We start from the raw sequence: 21,847 nt of genomic DNA on the forward strand, positions 1-21,847 counted from the left end.
TGGAGCGTACACACGCGGTTGATAAGGCATCCTTTACGTACCACTGCCCTGTATTTTCATGAGCTTTTAACAATATCGCTAGTGCTTATTACGTCAACCTTATAATCCCAATTTGTCTCCATCCATAACTTTCCAGCAATTTACAGGTCTCGTTGCTATAGCTACATAACCTTGATCACCATGCTATTGATTACTGTCCTCATCGACAGTGAGTACAATACTTTTATCCGCATAATATGATGAAACATCCGCTCCAATGTTGTCCTAATCACTTTTAATAGTCCATAGTTTAACATACCAGTGACATGAAATCATTCTAGTGGTGATCTAATGACGCCAGATATTTCTTCTCTATAACTTTTGGAATGATGAAGTGCCTGTTTGAAAAAACGAACAATATTCCAATGACCGGTCGCTTAAACTAATTCTGATTCTAATTCTATTCATGGTACACGATTTTAGTTCACCAAAATGTTAAATTGCTATCTGATAAATTTAAAGGGTCTTTCTAGATAAAATGTGTAATGTACTTAGATCTAACAAAAACGATTGTGTGGTTCCGATTACGCTCAATTTTAGAATAGGTGGGGTAGGTAGATTTTTTTTAATTCTTTTTTATGTATTTTTTTTCATATGTGAGTGTCGAGTTCAGGTAGTTATGTTTTCCATTGTTTTCCATATGGTCTCTGTGTTATTGGTTTCTTCTCATCAGATGTACAGCCATTACAGATTGGAAGAACAGTTTTATATTGTCTTTTTAAGTTGATGCCAGTTTCCGCATTCACTATTTCTTGCGAAACTTCAAAATTTTCGCGATGTTTTTTTCTCGAATACATAAAAAGGTTTAGGGTTGGCGTGAAAAACTAGATGGGGTCGAGTAACTGGAACCAAACAATCTTTTTTAGGCCTCAGTATCATTTTTACAGTATAGTGACGTCTCTCTCTCTCTCTCTCTCTCTCTCTCTCTCTCTCTCTCTCTCTCTCTCTCTCTCTCTCTCTCTCTCTCTCTCTCTCTCTCTCTCTCTCTCTCTCTCTCTCTCTCTCTCTCTCTCTCTCTCTCTCTCTCTCTCTCTCTCTCTCTCTCTCTCTCTCTCTCTCTCTCTCTCTCTCTCTCTCTCTCTCTCTCTCTCTCTCTCTCTCTCTCTCTCTCTATATTTATGTCTCTCTGTCTCTGTCTGTCTCTCTGTCTCTCTCTCTGTATTTATGTCACTCTGTCTCTCTGTGTCTATCTCAACAGCTAACTAACCTTATTGGAATGAAAATGATGAGTAGAAATGGAAAGACCATTTTCATGTAGATAATTGAGGATATCCCAAACACACACAAAACAACAAGCTCAAGGAGTTCAATGAACGTGAACAGGTGCATCTTTCTCTGCGGTACTCGTCTGACGTAATGGCTTGGCGGGTACGCATTCTATACATGAACAAATAAAGGAAAAGAAATGGAATGAGTTAATAACCACAACCCAAATACACCTGACAATGTTAAGGACACAACGCAACGTCTCCGACACAACAAAGACGATACACCTGGCAATTCCCCCACGTGAAGGACACAACACAACGTCTTCGACACAAGATCTCCAACATCGCACACAATATTAATATACCTGGCAATTCCCATGTGAACAACACAACGCGATGTCTTCGACACAAGATCTCCAACATCGCACACAATATTAATACACCTGTTTTTCATCTGAAACACTTATATCTAAATCTGAAACACGAGGAAGATGGCGGACAGAGAGAAAAGACCAGTGGCATGTTTAGCCATGATTTGATTTTAAACATTAAGAGCACGTTGAACTATCTTGGTCAACAAGTGGCTGAACAATCAAGAAGTGCATGGAGTATACGTTAGTGTTTACCATCGGGAGGCTCCGTTCGAGTGCTATCCAGGGATACCCGGTGTCAGTCTAATACGGACTCTGACTATCTGATAGGACTAATAACTCGGCCATGGACTTGTCGTCGCTGTGCAATCCGAGCAGGGAAGTTCTCGAGGATGGCATCGACCTTTTAACTTCTTGCCACAGGTAAGTTTTATGATTATTATTTTCTTTGTCCTGTCCCCATGGCAACGCAGTTTCGTGAAAACTACGTTAATATGTGGCAGATATGTCTATCCGAGCAGGGAAGTTCTCGAGGATGGCATCGATCTTGTCATTTCTCGCCACATGTAAGTTTTATGATACCATTATTTTTATCTTTGTTTTGTCCCCATGGCAACGCAGTTTTTTTAAAACTACGTTGATATGTGGCATATGTCAGTATTTGAAACATTTGATGTATTTAAGCACCAACATTCGCCTGTTATCTGTAGCTTCATACGTCCTGTAACTTGCAATGAATATTAGAGTTCTAGTTAAGAGCCCACTCGCCAAATTTGAAACTGTAATTTTTGATAACATATTTGTTCATGAGCGCGAAGTCATACACGCCATACATCCTCAATTAATGTCTAATTAATCATATTAATCAATTTCTCAGGGTGAAATGTCCCTAATTGGCTTTCTAAGTTATCAGTCACTTTTTTTTCTAAATGAAATCCTATAGGAAATAAGCAATACAGTTGACTGGTTACTATAGTTACCAAATTAACATAGACTTGTGGTGTCCAACACACTGGTATTTCCCCTGTCCAGAAATACATATATGATGACGTGTTCTTGTTTTAAAACATCTACAAGGTATTTATCATAAGATATCCGTCCGGGGAATATACAAATCTACATGTGCCATGTTTTGTAATATGTGATGTGTAGGTAGGACGGTCGGTAAATCTACTCACCACCCGGCCCTCCATTCTTTTAAGTTAAACTTTGTAAACACAATATGATAGACACGTGATTTGTGGCGTCACTATTCACTAACAGTTTTCTCTGTGAGAACTCATTTAAACAGCCGTTCCTTTAAACTGAAATGTTTGAGAGTAGTTTAGAAAGCCAGGTGTATCATCCTAAACTTAATGTCTGTTGTTTGATGTCAAAGGTCAATAATTACATATACGTACTTGTTCGGTGATGAAGAGGATGAGACGTTCAAAAAACTGGTTACCTATGAAGGACTGTATTGCTATAAAGATATAAACCCCTGCCAATACTGACATAGGGATGTATTGCAATGGTAACGGTAGGAGTAGAAATGACACACCCAGAAATACGTGTGCTATAATCAGCGTAAGTCTGGTTTCTCGCACTCTTACAATTCTAAAAAAAACAAGAAAAGAAAATGTATTTAATAAGACATATAGCATTAGATTAATTTCTATGTTTCTAAACCTACCATATTGTACTTTTAAAACTATCCAAACAATTCCCCCAACATACCCAGCTATCTCCGTAACATTTTAAAATAAACAACTCACTTCTTATACAATCAAACCGTAGACACTAACACGAAAGTATAGTCTATGGTCAAACGAACAGAACTTTCTTAATTATTAAGATGAGTCACAGTGTGTAATCTGACGTTTCATATTGTGTACATTGTGTTCTAAAAAGTAAAATCCAGGGTAATATAGACAAACGTTGCCAAGGTAGAAAGACTTTTTACATATGTGTATATAGTCTGTATTCAGACGCAGATTATATTTTGTCATATTCCTAAAAAAAAACTGAATTTAAATACTAGTTGTCTGCAAGTACATAACCTATAACATACAATCTAATAGTCATGTACAATGCACATACAGAACGTGCGCTACTCACTCACTGAGGATTCGAACACATAAAATATAATCTAGTCTTGACTTCATGGACCGTCCTGCGCACACCATGTTAATTCTATTGTAGTATTAATTTCAACGACAACAATAGCAAAAAGTCAAGACGACTGTTGACAGTCTAACGTGTGTATAGTTAGATATCTATTGTCATGAATATACACCTTCTCTAGCTCTTACATTGTTTGTACGTAGCCGTAATTCACTCTTTCCTCCACAACGGCCAGTGACCTGACATGCATAGGTGATAGTGGCACAATGCCATGCACCATTGGGAGTCCAAATATAGCAAATACCAGATTGAGAAGTCCACATAGTAGTAGGTCCCAGTGATACGAAGTGCCCTTCTTTAATCTGTGCAAAAGATAGACAATTTATGAATTTAAGACTTCGTAATCTAATCTTGAATCTGTGTAAAAAAAAAAAAGATACATGATATCTGAGTGTCTCTGTCTGTCTGTTTGTTTGTCTGTCTGTCTGTCTGTATGTATGTATGTATGTATGTCTGACTGTCTGTCTGTCTGTCTGTCTGTCTATCTCCGTGTCAGGTCCGCCTGTTTGTTTGTTTCTGTCAATCTGTCTTTCTGCCACTTTGTCTTTCTGTCTGTCCTTCCACCCTCTGTCTTTTTTTAAAACGAAACTGCAAGTTACACCTGAATGAATTGATGACTATAAAGAAATGTATAAGTTTACGATATCAGTAACATTATAGAATATATTATAAACATTATGTACTATACACGTGTATTTAATCCAACTTACTTATTTTCTGGAGAATTAACTATTGAGCCTGTAATATTGTGTTCCATAAATACCATCAAAGCGTGTGAAAGACCAAGACCTGTTGACGCTAACCAACCAGAATACCCAAGTTTACCATATTCCGGGATAGTAAACACATCGTTGTCCCCATGATATGGAAATGGTTTCACTGTTAATAAGACCAGGATAGGGATTAAGAACTGACAAGGATAGGGATATTGGATTAAGAACTGACAAGGATAGGGATATCGGATTAAGAGCTGACAAGGATAGGCATATCGGATTAAGAGCTGACAAGGATAGGGACACCAGATTAAGAACTGACAAGGATAGGGATATTGGATTAAGAACTGACAAGGATAGGGATATCGGATTAAGAGCTGACAAGGATAGGGACACCAGATTAAGAACTGACGAGGATAGGGATATTGGATTAAGAACTGACAAGGAATGGGATATCGGATTAAGAACTGACAAGGATAGGGATATCGGATTAAGAGCTGACAAGGATAGGGACACCAGATTAAGAACTGACAAGGATAGGGATATTGGATTAAGAACTGACAAGGATAGGGATATCGGATTAAGAGCTGACAAGGATAGGGACACCAGATTAAGAACTGACGAGGATAGGGATATTGGATTAAGAACTGACAAGGAATGGGATATCGGATTAAGAACTGACAAGGATAGGGATATCGGATTAAGAACTGACGAGGATAGGGATATCGGATTAAGAACTGACAAGGATAGGGATATCGGATTAATAGCTGACAACGATAGGGATATTGGATTAAGAACTTACAAGGGTGGGGATTAAGAACTTGTAAAGTTACAGTAGCCTGGCCTTCAAATTTATCTGATTGGGAACTTCCCATGGATTTTGTTATCAATTATGTAAATGAAAAACTATAAAAGTGGGTTCCACTAGTGAATACAGGTATGAATTATTTGTGGTTTTTTTCCATTTTCTTGATTAAATGTTTTTGTCAAAGTTGGGGGGGGGGGCTTGCCAAGACACCCCTCCCTTGCAATGGTTGAAACTTGGGTGTATATGTTTAACGAACACTTATATAGGCGGAGTGCCCATATATATGTATTATATACATAACGAATTAGTCATAAACAATAAATACTCACAGTGTACGTCTTTAAAACAGTAAGTTGCGATAAACGACCATAAAAGAACACTTATTGCCAAAGCCTGGTTAGACAACAATTCTCGAGGTATTGTAGCTAAATACGGACTATTGGGAAAAAAGATAAGAAACTGACGTCATAAATACCTGAATACTTTAACATTTTCATTAATTTCATAATACTTAAGACAGTACGGTAAAGTATGGATAAATACAAATACACAAATGAAAACTATCTGCTAGTAAAAACTAACTCAAATGGTTTATTTCCAAACGTCCTGACTGGCTTTTACTCTGTTAACACAGAGCATCGATCAGTACTAATGGGAGAACAGTTATCAATGCAAAGGAAATCTAAGGGGTGAAATCTCAGTATCGCTATGTGAAAATAGTTATATGGATAAATAGATAACCATTTGTTTCATAGTAATTACTAGTCTTCAAGTTACACTATTAATATGAAATTTTATGATGGGGGCTTGATATCAATTTACAGAATGGAAAATAAAGAACTATACATATTATCATATTGATTTAAATTACACATTACATTTATCATAGATCTCTGTAGATCTGAGAGCCGACATGTACACTACAGGGTTTATGATTTAAATGTGAGATTCTTTATTCGTGTGACGTTTCCAGGATCGATGTTGTCTTGAGTTCAAACATATCTATGATGTGTAGTAATACCTATCCGTAATGATATCTCAGTGTGTGTTGTCATTTTCTATTAGGGTGTAATACAGTTTGAAAAAGTAATTAAAAGTTATCTACCGAGAAAAAACATCTTGTGCATCATGACGATATATCGAAAACGGTTTCATTTTCAGCTTTACATTTTGTCAGCGAGAGATTGGGTATAAGGTGTATTTGTTGGCCAAGTTGTAGGAACTGTTCACACCTACAGGTCATATGTAAATATTCTTTGCGAATATCAAATTGACTAGAAAGTAGAGTAAAAGTGACGGAAGATAAAATAATAATATTTCTTTACCTCCTTTTAAATCTAAAAAGAGTAATACCAATCCATGGCACGCCAATCATTAGTAAAACAAACAATATGCTGTTTTCTGGGTGACAAGGAATTGTCAAACATTTGTGTGCGTGATTTATAAGGGCGCCCTCTGTTGTTGTATTCGTAAATGTAATATTGACAGTGTCATTCGCATTGGTAATTGATATATTTGTTCCATCGTAAGCAGCTGTTGAAATAGTCTGTAGACACGTATAGTTTGTCTCAAAATCTGAAACGTAAAAACAAAGTTTATTTAAAAATTGACATAAATGTCAGCTGAGACATTCATACTGCTTAACTTGATATCAACCAATCATTAAGATTTTTCATCAAGATTATCTCAAATCTATACATTTTAAATTCAAAAAAGAATTTCAAACAAATTCCTTTTGATGCCAAACAAAATTGAATTAAATTCCTTAACTAAATAGAACAGTTTCCATCCTGTATGTTTGAAGGGAATACTCTAACGTTATAACACCTTATCTCTCAAACGAAATTCATTTTTATCATTATATTAACAGACATAAGTTTCATATATTCTGTCATAGTTGAACTATACTAGCAGTTAACACTTTGCTAAGGTATTATGTCGTTCACATACATATATACATGAGAATACTATTAAATGGAGGATATATATAATGCCTCCTTTCTCCATTAACGAAGACACCGTCGCTAGGTAGAATTGTACAGTTAGCTATGTGCCATGCCTTGAGGGAGGCAGGCAGGCAAGCAGACAGACAGGCAGACAGATAGATAGACTACAACAGAACTGTACATTACTTACTAGCAAGAAGTGCGTTTATTGCTTCCTTGATGAGAGTACAGGCTACAAACACGGTGAAAACTTCGTCAACAGATCTTGTCGACCACTTCATAAATTTGCTTACATCAATAACAGCAAACAAAATAATAAACCCTGAGCTGAAAATTCCAATCGCGCCATAAGCAACATAAAAATCCCAACCCTGCTCTTGAGTCAGCATGTAAATAACTGAAAGGAAAAACGAGAGATGAGATTGCTTTATTGTTATCATTAGTTTGAAGGGGAACACCAATCCAGGAAATAAACATTTTCATAAGCTGTCATTTTGGAGTCATTCCACGATTTTACATCATCTTACGATTTCAGAGAAACATCAAGTTGATCTTCTTTGAAGGTATTCTATCAGGCTATCACACGTGCCAAACTGGCAATATAAGTGCATGAGTCACTCTGTGCCTACGGCTGTATCAATGTATTGTCTACTCGAGATATTGTACACACAATGTAGTCAGTCACGTGTAGTATGACTTCTGACGTTAACGTAATGAAGCTCATTTCTCTGGTAATAATTGGGCTAACTGGCAATATTTCATAAATAGAAACAAGAAAAAACTGTCATACCTTTAGTAAACAGAGCTAGCGGTGCAGATGTTGCCACAACCATTAGAGGTTGACCACCGAATATACCACAGACTAGACCAGCTATAACTTGACCAGCTAGAGCTTTCCTGACTCCTGCAGTACAAATATAATAACATATTAAACTTGAAAGCTGCACTATCTGCAAGATACTGGAACATTTATTGAAACTGTTTTATTAGATAACTCGTAAGATTAGTTCACTATGAGATGTATTTGATCCCTTGTGGGTAAACACATTTATGTGGTACTCATATCCAATCAATTGGATTTTGGGTCCGCACTTAAAAATCAACGCCCCGATGAATCAAGATTTCAACTCATTAGTATACTTCTTATAGATGAAATAGACCTCTAAATGATTTGGCATATACAATGTATTTTAAACTATAATACCTCAGTTACAGCTAGTGCACATTTAATGGTGTAACCAAGGCATCGAAGTAGGATGTACATGTACAGTGTGGTGACACGTGTAAGATTTGTACGGGTCATCTCGTTATTACGATCTCTGACAAAATTGAGTTGTGAGTGATTTCTTGGCCACTCACAGTATGACAATGACCCGAAATAGACCTAAACGTAGACTGATAATGAATCTAGTTGTCATCGTATTGGGAATGACAGATAGGAAAATTGTTTATAACGCCACCGTCGATCACAAAAGGCAGTTCATTCATATTCCTTAAATCTACGTCTTCTTAATCTCGCAAAGGAATGAAAACTAAAGTAAGTCACGAACTGACTTGAGCAACAAACGGCATTTCAGACATACAGACGGCAACGGTCTGATAGGGGATTAACATTCCAAACAACATCATTGTATCATACTAGTTTGCAAAACGGCGCCATTTTGTGTCAAATGGAATTACAATCAAAACTGACATTAATGTTGAGCTATATCGAAATTTTGACCCGAAACAACAATTTTCTTTCGTAAATGTTATATTCTAAATGTATATATTACATATTATACCATGCATAAGCAAAAAGTATGGAATATATACCCTGGTCGTTCTACGCCACGACAACGTGTGTCTATGTCATTGGTTCTGCTGTGTTCGAAATACGAGTAAAAACGCTCAAAATTGCCATTACTTTCCCCGATCTTTTTATTTATACTACTGGCGATGGTATAATAATAATTATTATTCACCAATATTTTTATTCATTCAGCCTGAAAATACGGTTGCCACTACTCGTCTAGCGACTCGTATTGACTAGGGCCCCTTAGGTCAATCGTATTTTCCTTGGCTGAACGAAGAACATTATTGGGGTAAAATCTAATTATTTGCTCTATAACAACATATGGTGAATGGTTGGTATATTTCCAATTATAGGGGAATATTTTAAGTTAACTTTTAGATCGTCGTTATTTTTCAATAAAACCATTCTAACACAACGTCGAACACGTGTTAGCCACGACAGCTATACTACTCGGATTTCATTATGGAAAGTATTTCTACAGGATAAAATAACATTGACAACTTAGGTTAATCACTCTCAACCTTTTATCAAGGTCGATTCATTCGTTAAAAAAGAAACATTGAAGTGCTGCAATTATTGTGTTATAACTATTCAATGTGTTTTAATGAAGGGGCAACATCTGGAAACCCTGCGTTTCTTTAACAGGAGTTGCCCGAGGGAATGACTAGACTATAAGTGGATCTACCAATTTTATGCAATTTAACGAGTCAATACACAGAAACACCTGGGTGGTATTCGCTTCATCAGTATCAATGCTACTAATTGTGGGCTAACTGAATTAGTTTATATCTTGAGAGCCAAATATTTATCTGTTCAGCAAAAATGAGAAAAGAAATTAGTTCATACATCCTTTTTAGTATAGCAGCGGATATTATAATTATCCATAGTAACACAAATGTTTGTCTCGAGGGAAGAACTGGATTTGAATTCAGAAGATAATGATGGTAAATATACTATTAATGAAGGCTGGTTATTAATGCTTAGAATTTTGATAGCCATGAACCACCGAATAAAGGTAGCAATTATAATACATTATCATTGTATTAAGTACGTTTACACGTTCCCTTGCAACACTGCTCAATTACACACACACACACACACACACACACACACACACACACACACACACACACACACACACACACACACACACCAACCTTCTATATCCGTGTGCTTTCCTGCCTACCTCTGTCAACCAGTCAGTCAGTCAGTCAGTTCAGTCAGTCAGTCAGACAGTTCAGTCAGTCAGTCAGTCAGTCAGTCAGTCAGTCAGTCAGTCAGTCAGTTCAGTCAGTCAGTCAGTCAGTCAGTCAGTCAGTCAGTCAGTCAGTCAGTCAGTCAGTCAGTCAGTCAGTCAGTCAGTCAGTCTGTCTGTCTGTCTGTCTGTCTGTCTGTCTGTCTGTCTGTCTGTCTGTTTGTCTGTCGGTCTGTCTGTCTGTCTGTTTGTCTCTGTACCTTTATCTGTCTGTCTGCCTGCCTACATTTGCATAAATGCCTATCTTTCTCTCTCTCGCTCTCTCTCTCTCTAAAATGTACGCGACAATTGTTGACAAATTGATAAGGTGTTTTCATTCTATAAAGCGAATAATCAAATATTGACAAATACTATCATTAGCAGTGTCAGATAAAAGGCAACATGAATTTATTGAATTGTTGATGAAGGGGGTTGTATATATGACCTCTATATAAGACTCGAGTCACATTTCTGATATGTAAATGAGTCTACTACGTAATTATATAAATTAGCATATATAAGATAGATCACCAAGTGTTGTTGACTTGTATGACAGTAGATTGCAGAAAAGGGTACAGACAGTAGCTATCTCACAAGTTGACTGTTGGCCAAATTCACTCATGATTGCAAAACGAAATGAAGTAAAGTTTATGCATCACGTTAACGTTGTATAATATAGATTATAATTATACAATGCACAAGCTAAGTTTAAAAAAATAGGGAATTTATAGCCTGGTCGTTCTACGTCATGACAACGAAGGTCTACGTCACGACAACGCGTGACTACGTCACTGGTTCTGCTGTGTTCAAAATTTGTCAAAATTGACATTACTTTACCCGATTCTTCTTTGATATTATAATTCTTCAATATTTTCCTTCATTCAGCTGGAAAATACTCGTGACCTATGGATTTTGTCACTACGATTCGCTTGACTAATAACTCGTAGTGACACCCCCCCCCCACCCCAGGTCATTCGTATCTTCCTTGGCTGAACGAAGAAAAGTAAGGAATAAAATTTAATTATTACTTGTGAAAAGGGGTACGGACAGTACCTAAGCCTATCTCACAGGTTTACTGTTTCCCTTTCAAATTAATTAGACACAATTCCTTCATAATTGTAAAAGTAAATGATCTAAAGTTCAGATTTAACGTACATTTCAGAAAGTGGTGAATTTCAATAGTAGCCTTATCAGAATAATTATTGTAATTTGTAATTAATTCTTACCGATATGGTGATTGGTGTTCTTGTCGTTCAATACACCCAATGATAGTGTAAATAGTAAACAGGAAAAATACAGAAAGACGACGGTTGTTACCATGACTCCAACTGTACTCAAACCACCACTGATACCTAAAAATATAACAAACACAAATATAATTACAATCAAACATAACTTGATATAGGGATACACAAAGTCCATCCTAACGCCTACTTCAAGCAAGAATCGGGAAAGTGTTATATCTTTTTGAACGAAAACGCGTTCTGAAATCATCCTGTCCAACATCCGTCTACAGGAGGTCTCATGAACCCTCCGAAGCTCTGCTGACTTTTGTTTTCGCGTTAGTGCACTTAACACTGTAGCATTTCCCATCCTTCGAGTAAAAGCAAAATCCTTATATCTGAGGTCGAAGCGTAAAATGGAAGATGTTATACATTGTAGTAGGGGACTGATGTATATTCCCACTGCCTAAAGGTCGACCTCTAAATGCACTATAAAAGTCTATTTTTTAATTCTAATGTCGTTTTACTTTCATCAATTAATCCTCTCAGGCAGGTGTTTGCCAAATATGAAGTCCCGTGTCCTACTTTGGTTATGATGGATGCGTTTTTCCTTTCACTTCATCTTGCAAAGGGTCCATTGGTTTAAGTGATGTGCATTATACTCTATACGATGTACTAGTTTCATTGTATATGAATACGTGGGTGGATATGTTTATCTTACCGTCTTCGAAATCACTTCTGTAGTGGCGAATACGTCGCTTTACATCCTCTCGTATTCCTTTGAAAAAAGTACATCGTTTTCTCTGTAAAAAAATGGATCGCGAAGACATGTAAAGATGATACATTGCCTCTAGTTTATATCTATTATTAGTCATGGTAATGGCAATTTACAACAAAAACTCCATTGTAATATCGTTACAATAGACACAGATTAGAACTAGCAAGATGATAGATGTGAAAGTGTTCTAGTCATTGAATAGTGTAATTAGGACGGGTAAGAGAAGGAGAGTGTATATACAAAAACTTGAAATGACAAAAGTTCGTACTTTTAATCTAAATGTTCTAAATTATTCCCGGCAAATCATGACGCTGTCTCTGTGAATTTTAATCGCTATATAAATTATTATTATGTTTGGTGTTAATGTTTTACCGAACTACTTAACCAATATTTTACAGAAGGAAATTCATAGCTAACTTATCATAGACATGTTGCCGGTTCCAAGATGCATTGCGGGTCTCTCTCCATATTGTGTACGTGCTGAGGGGTTTACACGCGCTACTCAGGGTATGGTTGTCACCTGACCGTCTCCTGGGTTCAGCCGTAAAATCCCTCTCTATCATTGATGGCGTTTAGTCTTTGTTCTATAAAATCACTCGTTATCAAAGAGGTCAACATGTCTTTCCAACATTTCCTGATAAAATTTTTATTTCACATGTAATAAAGACAAACAAGACTAACTGTAACAACAGAAAAGCCGCCTTTCGCGCAATGCATCTTGGAACCGGAAAATCGACTATTTATTATTTGCTACCTCTGCAACATCACAAATGCCAGTGTATAAATACACAATTTATAGCAATGTTTAAATGAATCTTTATCAAATAACAAGCTAAAGTAAAGCCGCAATATAAAATGAGATAACGGGGTGAAATAAAGGCTAATGTACATTTTACTGTGAATTGGTCGATATGTTCGTACATCGTTGTATTTAAAGTATATTGCTTGTTAAAATGTCGACGGGATCTAAATCCGTTGAATGGAAAGATCCTACTTACTGTGTCTGCCTGGTGAAATGGGTTGCTTTGATCATTTTGGCTTTCTCTTCTTCGCACTACGTTTCGCACGTTGCGATTGTCTGAAAGTTCATCGACTCTTGATTGTAGAATCTGCAGAACACATAGTAAGAAATATTCTTAAAAGTACATAAATGTACAGTCTTGATGATACCACACCGTGTTGTGCATCAACTCAAACTATGCTACAATTCAATGAATACATCTTATAAAAGTTAATAATGTAGAATACAGTCTTATTCTCTCTTAGTTTCAATGTAGTTATTGCAAAATTACAGTCGTCCCATTCAAATACGTGTGTCTCAGGGTACGGCACACTGCGAAAACCTAGCCACGTGACAACGATCCGAACGCTAACAAAAATGTTTTTGAGCATAAAAATACACATATATTTACAAACCCCCCGCCCCCCCCCCCAAGTTTTTAGAACTTTGAAAAGTTTACATTGTGATGGCGACATGGGGCACCGAAAACCCTTCATCCACAGGCGAATCGATAGCTCACTGAAACTCTAAGTACAAGATGTGATTATATACTTGCTAAGTTCATCTGTAACATGCTAAGACAGTGACCCATCAAGACAATCATTACATACATCATTTTGATTGAATCTGTTGATATACAAAAATGAAGTTCACGTACATCTAGGAACTCCTCTTCATTTTCAGCCTCCTCCCATAAAGATACCCGAAAATTAATATCCGTGAAGAGAGTGCTAAACGTGATCGCCGTTTCCAATGAATTCTTCGTGCCTTTCTGATAACAAAAATATGAAATTATCAGTACTCTACCAAAACATAGTTTCAACTGAATACTTTGTGAACACATACAGACAACAAATTTCTTCTTGAAGAATGTCTCAGAAAGTGTAGGATCTTTACACTATCATATTAACAGAAAAGTTCAATTTTAATTTAACGATTCACTCATAATTTGATATATTGAAAATCATAACATTATTCATATTCATTGTGTACTGCAATATCATGAATGGATGTAAATAATAATAGCACTTGTAAAGCACCATTTATCCTAAACGTTCATAGGTTCTGAACACGACAAAAGAAATACAAACTTCTAGTGGAAAACACACTAAAAAGAGTCACAAAAAGTCACTGACAATAAAAGAGTCCCATGTAATAGAAAGTACTAATGATGAACAAGACTAATAAAAGAATCACTGGTGAAAATCACTTCTAATATAAGAATCACCTTTAATCAAATGGCAAACTAGTTCTAATTTAAATATAAATATAATTTCCACAAACACGAAAAATTACGTTTCTTTTCCTACGTTTAGAATAACTTACCTCAACTGTTGGTGCAAGTACCAACACAACAAACCGTACATCTGTGCACGTAAAACCAAGGTTTGTTGGTCTCTTCAGACGACCAATTGCTACATGGCGTTTATGTAAATTTTTCAAGCTTGCGCTACATTAAAACGAAATTTTAAAAAGCTATTATTATTCTATTCCCAAAAACCACAACTAGTACTTCGTAACAGTAAGTCATTTGTATACACTGCACTAAATACAAATAACAAGCCGAATGTATCTATATGTCTGTCACTGTGTGTCAAACTGTCTCTGTTGTTTGTATGTATGTATGTATGTATGTATGTATGTATGTATGTATGTATGTATGTATGTATGTATGTATGCATGTATGCATGTATGTATGTATGTGTGTGTATGTATGTATGTATGTATGTGTGTATGTATGTATGTATGTATGTATGTATGTATGCATGTATGCATGTATGTATGTATGTGTATGTATGTATGTATGTATGTATGTATGTATGTATGCATGTATGTATGTATGTATGTATGTATGTATGTGTGTGTATATTTGTGTGTGTACATGTATATACATGCTTGGGACTGTGTTATTCTCTTTGTACGTCCACCTCCATGCCTGTATGGTGTAACAAATTTATATAAAAATAAATCCATCTACTAATCAAAAACCTGTCATACCACGTTACATCTATAACTGTCCTGACATTATGTGTTCACTGATGTGTATTTGGCAGACGATGTAGCTGCAATCAGCCGACGTTCCGTCAACTTTACTCGACCTCCATTAACCTAGACATTACGGTGACATGATAGAAAAGTGCTTTGACCATATAATCTTTTATGCAAGATACAACATTCTGCGCTAAAAAGACGAACTGAAATTTAAGTAATCGGTTACCGTAATCAATCAAGTAAGTATATCAAATAAGGTAGTGTAGTAAGAGACAGACAGACAGAGAGACTGAGAGACAGAGAGAGGTCAGAGTTAATGAAAAACATTGCTATTTCTAAAGATGGACACAAAGTGGAGACGAAGAATATAGATGTCTCAGAATTGAGATTAGAATATCTAATTAGTACCTTATTTACTTACAAGGCACATAACCAACTATCTTCAAAAAACAGACCACCTCCTAGCATGACACTCGATTGTAATGTGTTTGTCAACAGTGAACCTACATGAAAATAAAAAGGTAAAAGTAAAATACAATGAACTGTTTATTAGGAGAGTTTTACCAAGGTAAATCACACTCAACGTGAATTAGAACCTCTTGTGTTGGTAATGCATGTTGGAGATATTTCAGACAGTTATGAATGCACTGAAACACTGACTTGTTATAATGTCCCAACGATGGCGTTTTTCCCATGAATATATTATATAAGAAAAGGCTACATAGTATACATGCATTTCATGGGATTGTGTCAGATATATGCGGTTTTGAGAATTTTGTCAAATGCCTATGGAGATTTATTTGTACGTAAAAGGTAATTGAAATATGCCACATACTGAGTATATTCTTGTATTTTTTGAAGTCACCATAATCTGTCTATTTTGATATAGTTATACATTTTGCATTATAAAATATGTTTTTACAGTATATTTCCTGTGATAAGTTCTATGCTACTTACTCTATTCTATTCTACTCTATTCTTTTCTATTCTATTATATTATATACTATTCTATTCTATTCTATTCTATTCTATTCTATTCTATTCTATTCTATTCTATTCTATTCTATTCTATTCTATTCTATTCTATTATATTATATTCTACTCTGTTCTACTCTATTCTATTCTACTCTATTCTATTCTATTCTATTCTATTCTGTTCTGATATGACAATTGAACAGTATTAATCTTGAACACCACAGTGACCACAACTGCATGATGTTTGCTTACACGAGTCTTCTGTGAATATTGCCCGTTTGGCTTCTTCTAGTTTTATCGCAGGTTCATTTTCTATCAACTTTTTTATCATTGGATTGATGACGTCATGTAGGTTAGAGTCAGGGAGGTTAAATAGCACTGTAGCCTCGTTCATGAAGTTTTTAATGTCTTGCGCAGGGCGAACTTCTCGATGAAAATCACGTTCCTCCAACCTCTGAGGGGAAAAGCACAAAATGGTTTGATGAAATCGTAATGTCAAAGGTTGGCTGATGAGAAAGTATAGTTATTATATTATTCATCTATACCGTCAATACACATTTGTGTCTAGATATTCGTGTTGTGTTATATGTTAATACTTGATAACGCCTTACTTTGTTAAAAACTTATGTAACCCACACTGTAAGCATAGACAGATTATGAAATAAATTACATGTATGCTAATTATCTTTATGGACTGAAATTGAAATGTTCATTGCTGCTGATAACAGTATTTGTGTTTTAATAGCCTTGTCTAGATGGTTTCATTCATCACAATATCACCTGATTAAGATTAACTGTTAATATATATATATATATATGAATTGCTAAATTCTGTAATAACATAGTCTCCTTAGTTTTATATTAAATTTGTAATGTAACTTTGAATGACTTGTACCAGTGATCCACAATGTCAAATGACAATATCTAATATCAACTATTTACATCTATGTATTTATAACATCTTCATTACCAGCATCCGGTATTAATAGACTTTCATGTCGGATCATGAGTCGACAGTTTTATATGTCGACTTATCTGACAATAGAGCTTCGATATGATTGAAATGACTACTTTATCGATTTGTAGATAGTAAATACTAATTCATAATATATGTTACACACTGTCAGTAGTGTACACACTCTTTATTCCTGAAACGTCAGCTATTTTATAACTTTATTGGACAGATGACTTTTGATGTGTACAAGTTTAAGTAAATACAATGTGTACTCTGTATGAAAAGTTACAATAACCAAATCATAATGCAACTATTAAACTACTATTTATTTAATCAATCAATCAATCAATCAATCAATCAATCAATCAATCAATCAATCAATCTTGTTAGCTAAGCGAAGGGAATGTGTTGGTGTGTAACTTTACAGAAGGTCGTGGATGTAGGCTGGAGGTTTGTCATTGTGAGCTTTTTATGTTAGGAGGGGGACTTTGTCGTGTATTCTGAAGTGAACTGGCAACCAGTGTAGAGTTTGAAGGATATGTAAAATATGAGTGAACTTGCTTGAGGAAGTGGTTTTTACAACGACATATCAAATTTATCAAATATTTGGCTCACCTGTCTGTTTGTATGTATTAGCATAGATCGCTTCATGTCAGCTATACCCCTAACCAACTGCTTCACCTTCCGCCATCCTCCTAAACAACACAACCAAATAAAAAGATTAACAATAATACATTTTGGCATGGCCTGCCAATACCTTTAACTGTTGCGATGCGAAGGTCACCTTTTATACTTCTAAACTCCGAATATTTATGCGTAAAGGTATTAATTACATTCTCTGACCAACAAAATGACTTGAGGTTATTATCAATGTAACGATATCCTATCATATCTGTACATTATAAACCATTCTGTATATCACATTGATATCACATTAATACCAATACGTATAAGCTGCAATACAAGTACATATCACATTAATATCAATACTTACTACCTACAATACGAGTGCATACGTTTGTCGTCTGTAAGATGCAGACATTCGTGCCACGCTCAGCCAGCATCCATCGTACCTGATAGGGCTGAACAACAGGACGTATCTTACAGTCTTATAATTTTCATATTATACATATTTGATACAACGAGGCAATATATTGTTACATCACTCAAGTAGGTACACATACCAAAGGGTGAATTAAAAATGCTGTTTCTATTAAAATAATAAAAATTTGCTGATGGCTTTACTACAATGTCATTTTTTCAGTATTATATTTTGATGTCATCAAACCAAGCACTATCGTTGCCGAAGACTTCTGAAATGAAAAGACTTCACTGATAAGGATTTTATCAAATATGCAGACAATCACCTTTATTTTACATTAGTGGACATTAGATATATTGAGATACCATTACCGTACTGTAGATTTGAACCCTGGAATAAAATTCATATGACACTGGGTCAAAGTTCACTCTGTAACCTAGTAGGATTATTAAAGTGGTCATATGGGTATTTATTTTAGATTTTTAATTAAAATTTTTTATCATGGCTTCCTACTTGAAAAAATCAGTGTGAAACAACATTGACTAAGTGTTTGTAACTACATACATTGCAAAAAGCTAAAACGTGTAAAATATTGTTATTGTACATACAAAAACAAACATTTTACACATTGTATCAGTCTTTTGCAATTTATTGAGTTACAAACACAGACTTGGTCAATGTTGTTTCACGTTTAATTTTTCAAGCAGGACGCCATGATGAAAATATTTAATTAAAAATCCAAATTAAATACCAAATCCTCATCCATATGGCCACACTAAGAACTAACTGCTGTGTGGTTGCTATTCCGAAAGGTTCCCGGTTGCTGACTATATACCATATTGACATATATATTTAATGAGATGCTAGAAACCAAATACATGTGATATGACACTGTTTACGATGAAATAAATGTCTGCTTTTGGATGTTTTATGATATCAACAATTGTTGTATTATGTTGTATGTAATATTCAAGGCCATGTGTGGGTCGCCATTTACGTGTATTCAACATCATGTATTGGAATTCCCTCAAGGACGACAACGTTAGAAAGAGATGCTTTTATATGTCAAGGCCTTCATTTGGTATGACTACTATATTTGAATTTCCAGAAATCTTTGAAAAAATACACCAATTCTGAGGGGGAAGAAATAAATAGCACGACAAAGAAAGGCAGAGACATAGCGAAATAGGCAGAGGGACAGACAGACGGACAGACAGACAGACAGACAGACAGACAGACAGACAGACAGACAGACAGACAGACAGACAGACAGACAGACAGACAGACAGACAGACAGACAGGCGGAGACGGGCATACTGTGGGGGATAGAGAAGGGATGTATGTTGTGGAATTGCTGCCGTCGATATATGTCGGTCATAGCTGTCAAACATTCTATTACACTGCATCTGTCTAAAACATAATGGCATGCCCTGGAGCAGTCGACTCTCAATTTCCAAAACAGTCCGTCTAGAAATTACTCAGAAAGAAGCCGAAAGCATGAAATACGGTAATAGTGAATACATGGTGACAGGGATCAGTGAACCCAATTCATAAAGACAGGTGATAAAATTAATACATACATTACTTGTAAATATATTTATTGCAAATGGAGTCAAGATTGAAAAAGCTTGTTATAAGGAAATGAAATAGTCAGCATGTATCGTGTAGACACTTACATCCATTTAAATGTCAATCAACCAACCAGTATGGCTCCTGTCCTTCTCATACATTTAAAAGATTACTTTAAACTGTCAAAAGATCACATAGGGAAAATTGGAGTACTAACGCCTTTTAACTGGTTCAAAAGGTGATACAGAAGTGTAGGGGTTTTCGTTTGTAATAATTCTCTAAATTGTAAACCTAGTCAGAAATGATGAATTGAAGTAGAGTAAGACAGATAGAAGTACAATCTAGACAAACTCGCCATTTTTAGTTTTAATAGAACGCGAATGACCGAGCGAAAATGTGCTGATAACATTATCCAATTATTAAATCCCTGATTGATTTTGTGATTTCTTCTACTAAATAATCACATTTGGCATGGGAAAATGTGCCAAACAGTAACTTATATACAGTCCTACTAGTTGTACCTAGTATAGTAGATGTACCCAGTATAGTAGTTGTACCCAGTATAGTAGCTGTACCCAGTATAGTAGATGTACCCAGTATAGTAGTTGTACCCAGTATAGCAGTTGGACCCTGTATAGTAGCTGTACCCAGTATAGTAGTTGGACCCAGTATAGTAGCTGTACCCAGTATAGTAGTTGTACCCAGTATAGTAGCTGTACCCAGTATAGTAATTGGACCCTGTATAGTAGCTGTACCCAGTATAGTAGTTGGACCCAGTATAGTAGCTGTACCCAGTATAGTAGTTGTACCCAGTATAGTAGCTGTACCCAGTATAGTAATTGGACCCAGTATAGTAGCTGTACCCACTTTGCCCGATAAATATTCACCCTCCCTTGATAATGAAACGGTTCAATTAATCCGATCAGCATCTTTCTAGTCGCCACATATATAAACTAGGCACCGTATATCTATTGATGTCCGTTTGTAAACATTCATGACGAGTTCATGAACAATTACATGATTCTGACAAGGTCTGGTCAGTAACCGGTCAGATATTCTTCTGCATGTACAACCAAAATAATTATTGAAGTCGACAATAAATCAACTATTGTAAAGAAAAGTAACTATGGTTATATTAAGTACTAAGATTTTAACGTTTTAATGCATTTCAACGCCATTTTCAGGCATTTCACTTAGGGATTATTTTATCTAATATAACTCCATTCAAATTGAATATAAGGCAATCTCAAAAGATTAAAATGTAAGACCTCGTCGACTGCAATCTTAGACACAATGTAGATCTTTCTATGCTAATCAATTGGTACTATGATTTGATGAAAATATTCGTAGACTAATCTACTCTTTACCTATTTGTCACAGATAAGTGTTGAAATGCTATCTTTCTTTGGGTTTTCTAAATGACCATGATGCTACTCTTAATCTGTCTCGGAATTGATCAAATGTAGACGGCTTAGATGAATTGCAATGTATAGTAAGATATCTCATCTTGCTCTTGTTCCTTCTCATATCGTATATCATGCTGAAGAATTCATCTCCAGTTATTTTACTTTATTTAGACTTTTTCATCGTGTCGTAAGGCATTTATGAGACCCTCGTTGTTTCTTTTACAATTTGAAATCTACTTTATTTTTGTGGTTGGCGATAAATTTTATGAGTTGAGAAAACGAGACGTGAATGTGGTTAGAATGAAATTTAATTAAGGTACTTGAAATGACACCCGTACAAAGACATAAAATACTGGCCTGTGTAAAGATGACATAATGTGAGTTGGGTGAACATTTTACCAACTATACGATGGTATTTAGGTATTTAACAAGTAACTTTGAATTCAAATCTCCTGTGACTCATAAATTGAGTAGCTATTAACAACATGAGCTGCAGGTAATACTTTGCATAATGGCATGTTAAGGGGCAGTGTTTTAATGTTTACAGTATTTCTTCTCTTAGCTGCATATGAAAAAAGTTGAATATTTTACTGTGCATGCATGCTCAACCTTTTATTCGGGCAATAGCAC

At 35.6% G+C, this 21,847-nt stretch overlaps 1 protein-coding gene across 1 annotated transcript in view; it reads right to left on the bottom strand.

The window, feature by feature from the left end:
• Positions 1–250: 250 nt before the first annotated feature.
• Positions 251–21,847, bottom strand: part of LOC144452387 (solute carrier family 4 member 11-like) — a 43,189-nt gene continuing 21,592 nt past the window's right edge. The window contains exons 2-18 of the mRNA XM_078143480.1: positions 17,816–17,895; positions 16,498–16,699; positions 15,692–15,773; positions 14,605–14,728; positions 13,937–14,050; positions 13,277–13,387; positions 12,222–12,303; positions 11,504–11,629; positions 8,039–8,152; positions 7,439–7,645; positions 6,628–6,877; positions 5,632–5,738; positions 4,492–4,660; positions 3,910–4,083; positions 3,019–3,214; positions 1,247–1,416; positions 251–377 (exon numbers count right to left, since the gene is read on the bottom strand). Coding sequence (XP_077999606.1) covers positions 317–377; positions 1,247–1,416; positions 3,019–3,214; positions 3,910–4,083; positions 4,492–4,660; positions 5,632–5,738; positions 6,628–6,877; positions 7,439–7,645; positions 8,039–8,152; positions 11,504–11,629; positions 12,222–12,303; positions 13,277–13,387; positions 13,937–14,050; positions 14,605–14,728; positions 15,692–15,773; positions 16,498–16,699; positions 17,816–17,895 — 2,369 coding nt within the window. The 3' untranslated portion in view covers positions 251–316. The remainder of the gene's footprint in view (positions 378–1,246; positions 1,417–3,018; positions 3,215–3,909; positions 4,084–4,491; positions 4,661–5,631; positions 5,739–6,627; positions 6,878–7,438; positions 7,646–8,038; positions 8,153–11,503; positions 11,630–12,221; positions 12,304–13,276; positions 13,388–13,936; positions 14,051–14,604; positions 14,729–15,691; positions 15,774–16,497; positions 16,700–17,815; positions 17,896–21,847) is intronic.

The sequence above is a fragment of the Glandiceps talaboti genome, chromosome 22 (assembly GCF_964340395.1).
Source record: "Glandiceps talaboti chromosome 22, keGlaTala1.1, whole genome shotgun sequence".
Taxonomy (NCBI): Eukaryota; Metazoa; Hemichordata; class Enteropneusta; family Spengelidae; genus Glandiceps; species Glandiceps talaboti.